The sequence below is a fragment of the Octopus bimaculoides genome, chromosome 11 (assembly GCF_001194135.2).
Source record: "Octopus bimaculoides isolate UCB-OBI-ISO-001 chromosome 11, ASM119413v2, whole genome shotgun sequence".
NCBI lineage: Eukaryota > Metazoa > Mollusca > Cephalopoda > Octopoda > Octopodidae > Octopus > Octopus bimaculoides.
In genome coordinates this window covers 10,238,791-10,245,741 of record NC_068991.1, presented here as the reverse complement: position 1 = coordinate 10,245,741, position 6,951 = coordinate 10,238,791, and the positions used below count along the sequence as shown (strand labels likewise).

Below are 6,951 nucleotides of genomic sequence, written 5' to 3'. Positions count from 1 at the left end.
ACACACACACACACACACACACACACACACACACACACACACACACACACAGATATCTATTTAAACACACATACAGACACACATGTCTATTTACACACACCACACACATATACACATATCTATTTACACACACACATATCTATTTACACATACACAAATATGAGGAGCTTCCTTCAGTTTCTATCTATCAAATCCACTTACAAGATTTTGGTAAGCTTGGGGCTATAATAAAAAAAGACACTTGCTTAAGGTGTTTCCACAAATCACATGTCTTTTAAGATCACAGTCTGCATTCCTGGGATGATCTCAGTATAGTCTGTAGTATCCATGGGCATTGAGCAGATCATCTTCAGGGATTTGTTTCTTCGGGTGATATTACATTAATGGATGTTTAACTGAGGGTTGTCTATCCCTTTAGACTGTGGCCGGCATTATGGAATAGGAGCATTATTTGTATATTCAAAATGTTTCCCTTAAACAAATTTAAAGATATATATATATATATAAAAGTTAATGAATGGAGTAATACACATATGTTAAATGAATTCTTTTATTTCCGACATATGTTTCAAAGATTACAAATGGTTCCTTCCAAAGGAATAAGTGATGTTGATGAAGATGAACCATTTGTAATCTTCGAAACATATGTCGGAAATAAAAGAATTCATTTAACATATGCGTATTACTCCATTCATTAAATTTTATATTTACTCAAATACCCCAAACTAACAGGGAGTTTCTACCTCATAAACAGGAGTTACACCACAGTCATTTTGTGATCTTTGCTACCCTGGTATCTATTAACCAATTTATTTTGTCGGAGTTAATTGTTAACTAAGAGAAAATAAATACATATAATCATATATATATATATATATATATATATATATATATAAATATCAGTGATTTCTTTTTCCTCTTTGTTTCTATGATAACCGAACCACAGTGGTCTTAATTATTCCAAAGAATGGCACAAGAGGTTCAAAATTAATCGCAAAGCCATTCAGCAGAACCTACACCTCTTACATCCACTCACGCAGATTCTTTTGAATGTCTGTCAGACGACATTAAGTCACATGACTTTATTAAACCTATCAGGGCTCAGGTGAGTACACACACTTTCTGCCTCGATTTTATGTCAATAATCTGTTTTTTTTATTTTTGTTACTAATAGCCTTTCATTGTGCTCTGTTTGCTTTTGTAGTTTGTTAGTTTTTATATTATTTTGTCTAATTTATAATTTTTGATATCTTTGTATTATAAAAAAACAGAAAGAGAGAGAGAAAATGAGGGTTGTTTGTGAATTATCAATTTTAAGATATTTCTCCTTTTTTTTTTTTTTTCAATCTTTTTCTGCATGAATAATTTATATAAACACATGAATATTATAGTTTAAATTTTATTTGAATTTCTGATATGTAGAAATAGCATTATCACACAGTGATAATGTAGCAAGCTGGCAGAATTGTTAACAGATGGGCTGAAATGCTTTGTTGCATTCTTTCTTGCTCTTAACATTCTGAGTTCAAATTCAACTAAGATCGGCCTTGTCTTTCATCCTTTCAGGGTCAATAAAATAAGTAGTAGTCGAGTACTAGGGTTAATATAATGCTCCCCCTGCTTGCTAAAATTTGCTGATTTTGTACTGAAATTTAACACTGTTATTACACATTACTGGCATGGGATCCAGTCCAATGCCAGTTCCCCCTGACTGGCTCCCGTGCCGTTGTCACGTAAAAAGCACTATCCAAATGTGATTGATACTAAGGCTGCCTGACTGGCTCCCATGCCAGCGGCACATTAAAAGCACCATCTGAATGTGGCTGATGCCCGTGCCCCCTGACTGGCTCCTGTGCGGGTGGTATGTAAAAAGCACTATCCAAATGTGATCGATGCCAGGCCTGTCTGGTTGGCTTCTGTGTCAGTGGCACATAAAAAGCACCCACTACACTCTCGGAGTGGTTGGTGTTAGGAAGGGCATCCAGCTGTAGAAACATTGCCAGATCAGATTGGAGCCTACTGGCTCTCCAGATCTCAGTCAAACCGTCCAACCCATACCAGCATGGAAAATGGGCGTTAATCGATGATAGTGATGATGATGATATAGAGTGGCAAGCTGGCTCAGTTGTTAGCATGTTGGGCATTGTGCAACAAAATGGTTCATATTTGGTTGATTAAAAATGTAATGGCAAGTATTTATTGACTTTTTTCTTTCCTTTAAAAATCGGCACAAACTTTCCGGACAACCCAATACTCTATTAACCCTGAAAGAATGAAAGGCAAAGTTGACCTCAGTGGAATTTGAACTCAGAATGTAAAGACAGACAAAATGCTGCTAAGCATTTCACTCAGCATGCTAAGGATTCTGCCGGCTTGCCATCTTTTAATATTAAGTAGTTCAATAATATTGAGTGGGTTAATAAATGACGGTAACATCAATATGGATTGACCAACAAGTTTATATTGAACGGGTTTAAGAAGGGATTAATATTAACCTGGTTAAAACAGGTGATTGTTGATGCCAGATGCTGTTAAGGACCAAATTCTTACGTTCATTCTTTCATGCTTTTTTTGCTTAGGGCTCAAGGTGCTATAGAATTAGGAACTTTGAGGAATATGGTTATGTTGGAACTGGAAAAAGCTAACGACAAATTAAAGAACAGGTAACAGCTTTCTTTCTTTCTTTCTTTCTTTCTTTCTTTCTTTCTTCTGAGTCCCTGTCACTTTCCATCTCCCCAAGATGCTTTCTCATCTGTTGTGGCCATGAGGCTTGTGACTAACCAGCATGAGTCATCGTCCTAGCCAGGGCTGTGGAGTCGGAGTCAGAAACAATTAAGGGGTAGCTGGAATCGGAGCTGGTAAAACTATACTGACTCCGATTCCGACTCACAATGTTTTTATTGTTTACTATAAACCAGTTATAACATATAGGCCTACTCAAAGTACAAGTGTACATGTATGCTTTATGAGATATGTAGACTACAATCACTTAATTACATAAAGAGGAATCAGTCAGAATCGGAGTCTGAGTCAGAATCGGAGTCTGAGTCAGAATCGGAGTCTGAGTCAGAATCGGAGTCGGAGTTAGAATCGAAGTCGGAGTCAGAATCGAAGTCGGAGTCAGAATCGGAGTCGGAGTCAAAGTTTTTTGTTTCAACTCTACAGTCCTGGTCCTAGCCAGATCCTCAAAGAAGAGAACCCAGTATGCAGGATCCAACTCGGAAAACTGAGCAACATGACCAAGCAGTCTAAGCTGATGCTCTCAAATCATACAAGCAACTGGATGCATCCCAGTTTTTTAATATAATTATTGGTTGGATATGAAATCTGACCAATTGTAGCCCATAATCCTGTGAATGGCACCAAAAGAGTTCAGACAGCTTTTAAGGATTCTGGACAGTGCCCTGTTTTGCAACTGTAGAGCATGACAGGGAGGACCAGAGACCTGAAGAGCCAAACCTTTGTCCTCTTGCTCAGATATCAGCTGTGCCAAACAACCTCGTCCAGTGAGCCTACAAATATACCAGCTCATCCAACTGTTTTTAAGACTTTGGACTTAGCAGCTAATGTTGCTATGGATCATACTGCCAAGATAAGTGCAGCTGTCAACAACAGTAGCAGTTCAGTTGGAATCTTCCCAGGAAGCCAATGAAAGACTGGATCATTCATTTCTGAGGAGTGGAAATTATTTTTCTGCTTGAGTGGGCTGGTCATGGATAGCGGTAGGAGATTCTTTGATCAAAGGAACTACCATAGAGATAGTGATTTACCGTTGTCGGTTGCCATTTCAGCTGCTGGATATCAGCTTGTTGATAGAGATCCTGGCTTACTGAAGTAGAGTCAAATGTTAATGCACCATTCATTAAACCAATAACAATTTCTAGTTTCTCCATGCACGCTCAGTGAAGTAACTTTGAGATTTCTTCAAATTTATTTTAAACCTGTCTCTCAGTTGTGTTATAAGCAGGTTTTGTAGTGATTTTATTGCACATCCTATATGTTTCATCATCAATTATGAGAATCAAAAGAGTGTTTATCAAAGCAGTAGCTTCATTTTCTGCCCGATTATGTCTCGTAAAGGCCTGGGAAATGTTGTTAACCATATTGGTAAGATAGGGAATGTCTGTGTTAGAAGTGTGTAATTAATTACTCAGTTAATTAATTTCGCTTTATGCTTTTTTTTTTTAAATTTTCTTTTATTTGTCTTCCTTTAATGGGGAATGTCTTTTTATGGTTTTGTTGTTATTGTCGTTTGTAATTTCTGGTCACGGGTAGCGACAACAACCAAACACAGTCAATAAACTAATAATTAATTTGTATATGTGCATATGAACACACATACCCACACACATATATTTGAATATGTATATATGTGTATGTATACAGACTGTCATTGTTGTCATTAGCGCCAGCATCGGTGGTGGTAGCAGCATCAGTGGTAGTGGCAGCATTGGTGGTGGTAGCAGTGTCTTGTACAGTTTGACTGGAACTGATGAGCTAAAGGGCTGTGCCAAGTTCCAGTCCCTGCTTTGATTTGGGGTTTCTACTGCTGGGTGCCCTTCCTAATTTCAAACACTTTACAGAGTGCACCGGGTGCTTTTTTCATGGTACCAACACTGGCGAGGTTATCAAGCACTCACAATACCAGTATGCTCAACTGAGTGGGGTATAGTATTGAAGAATAATGATACATAATAAATATCTGCGTATAGAAATAATACATTTCTAAATTTCTCAGAGAGATTTATGCAGTAGTGATACGATGAAGTAGTTGTATGCTGTCAACTCAATGTAACAGTCCCCTGAAGGGAATAATACAACTGTTGTTTAGACCGAGGAAGCTACACCGCTTCCTGTCGGCCTTGACACATTTCCTGTGTCCTTATGTTCACAAGGGGGAGACAAGCACATCCACCCAGCTAAGCCTGCACCCAGAAACATGTTTCTGAGTCTTTGCTCGTCATCAGTCTGGAGTAGCATTCTGCCTGTCTGGTCATCAGGAAGCGGTGTAGCTTCCTAGGTCTAAGCAACAGTAGTATTATTCCCTTCATGGGACTGTCACATTAAGTTGACAGCATACAACTACTTCAAATATCTGCGTGTTTGTGTGTGTGTGTGTGTGTATAAATACATATCTATGAATATCTCGTTCTTTCGCAACATTTTCTCATGATGTTTCCTGAGTATTTTCTTTGTCATTGTCAATATAATGATCACACGCTACACACCTTCCTTCCAAGCCCTGCTGTAAACAGCAGAAGTGAGCTAAAATGTTAAAATTTAGTGCACATGTACAGTAGCATTCAAAGTCAATCTTTGCCAAACAGCTTCACTCTGTGTGCTTAATATTCGTTGATATGGCAACAATCCGGGTACTTATTGATCAGACCTCATATGGTGTGGTCTGGTTACTAAGTGCTGTAGAGAGACTGTTTGGAATTACACTAAAGGGTCCCTTTTACCTTGTGTTAGTATTTATATTTACAGATCATGTGCTTGTTTGAGGTACCCAATATTTTGTGCTAATCACCATCATTATGGCTAAGAAGCAATATATTTCTATAATGTATGCAGTGGTCTGAAGTGACAGGATATGACTGCTGGCTACAATGGCCGTGGAGGTGCAATGGCCCAGTGGTTAGAGCAGCAGACTCGCGGTCATAGGATTGTGGTTTCGATTCCCAGACCAGGCATTGAGCGGAAACACCTAAAGCTCCACGAGGCTCCGGCAAGGGATAGTGGCGAACCCTGCTGTACTCTTTCACCACAACTTTCTCTCACTCTTTCGTCCTGTTTTTGTTGTGCCTGTAATTCAAAGGGGCCAGCCTTGTCACACTGTGTCACGCTGAATATCCCCGAGAACTACGTTAAGGGTACACGTGTCTGTGGAGTGCTCAGCCACTTGCACGTTAATTTCATGAGCAGGCTGTTCTGTTGATCGGATCAACTGGAACCCTCGACGTCGTAAGCGACGGAGTGCCAACAACAATGGCCACCCCACTCTGAAAGTAAATATAAGTAGAGAATTTTAGGAAGCTTTTTTAAATGTAACCTGAAAGTGACAATATTCCCATAGTACTACAAGCTGAATGATGAATGATTGCAGGGGTTGTGAGGTAATTGATCTATCAAGAGAGCTTAACCAGATGGGATAAAAATTTTGATTTTGATGGTTGGAGGTTCTTGGCACCTGGCTAAATAGCTGTTGATTTGCTTTAACATTTTAAATCCTTTTGGTTTGATTTGCATATATTTAAAATTGATAAACATTGACAAACTGGAGATTTTACATATATTTGGCCTGTTATATTGCAGCTGGTACCCGACAATAATAAACATATTTACTGAAACTAAATCATTGAAGATGAAAGGAAGCAAACTAGAATCCTTTTTCATATCTATCACCACAATTCTATCAAATCAGGTAAGAAGCTAAGCTTTCTTTAATACTTTTGTATATTGTTCCTTTTCCTTTTCCCTTAATCCTTTGTCCATATCAGTGTTCCCAGGGTTCCGCAAGAAAGAGTGAGATAAGCTAATGCTAATTTCATGATTGTAATATTACTATTCATGTACATATGCAGAATATGTCCTTAATAAACTCCATGGAATATACATAGATTATATAATAGACAGACTATATCTATTGTATAGAACACAGTTTTTATACTACTCAACTCTTACTTTTACTTGTTTCAGTCATTTGACTGTGGCCATGCTGGAGCACCGCCTTTAGTCGAGCAAATCGATCTCAGGACTTATTCTTTGTAAGCCTAGTACTTATTTTATCGGTGACTTTTTCTGAACCGCTAAGTTACAGGGACATAAACACACCAGCATCGGTTGTCAAGCTGGGGGGACAAACACAGACACACAAACATATACACACACATACATCATCATCATCATCATCGTTTAACGTCCGCTTTCCATGCTAGCATGGGTTGGACG

General features: G+C 38.5%; 1 protein-coding gene across 1 annotated transcript in view; it reads left to right on the top strand.

Annotated features, from left to right (window-relative positions):
• LOC106870489 (dynein axonemal heavy chain 12) overlaps positions 1–6,951 on the top strand; it is a 262,917-nt gene that overhangs the window by 27,972 nt on the left and 227,994 nt on the right. Inside the window, exons 7-9 of the mRNA XM_052971523.1 lie at positions 947–1,105; positions 2,580–2,663; positions 6,316–6,424. Coding sequence (XP_052827483.1) covers positions 947–1,105; positions 2,580–2,663; positions 6,316–6,424 — 352 coding nt within the window. The remainder of the gene's footprint in view (positions 1–946; positions 1,106–2,579; positions 2,664–6,315; positions 6,425–6,951) is intronic.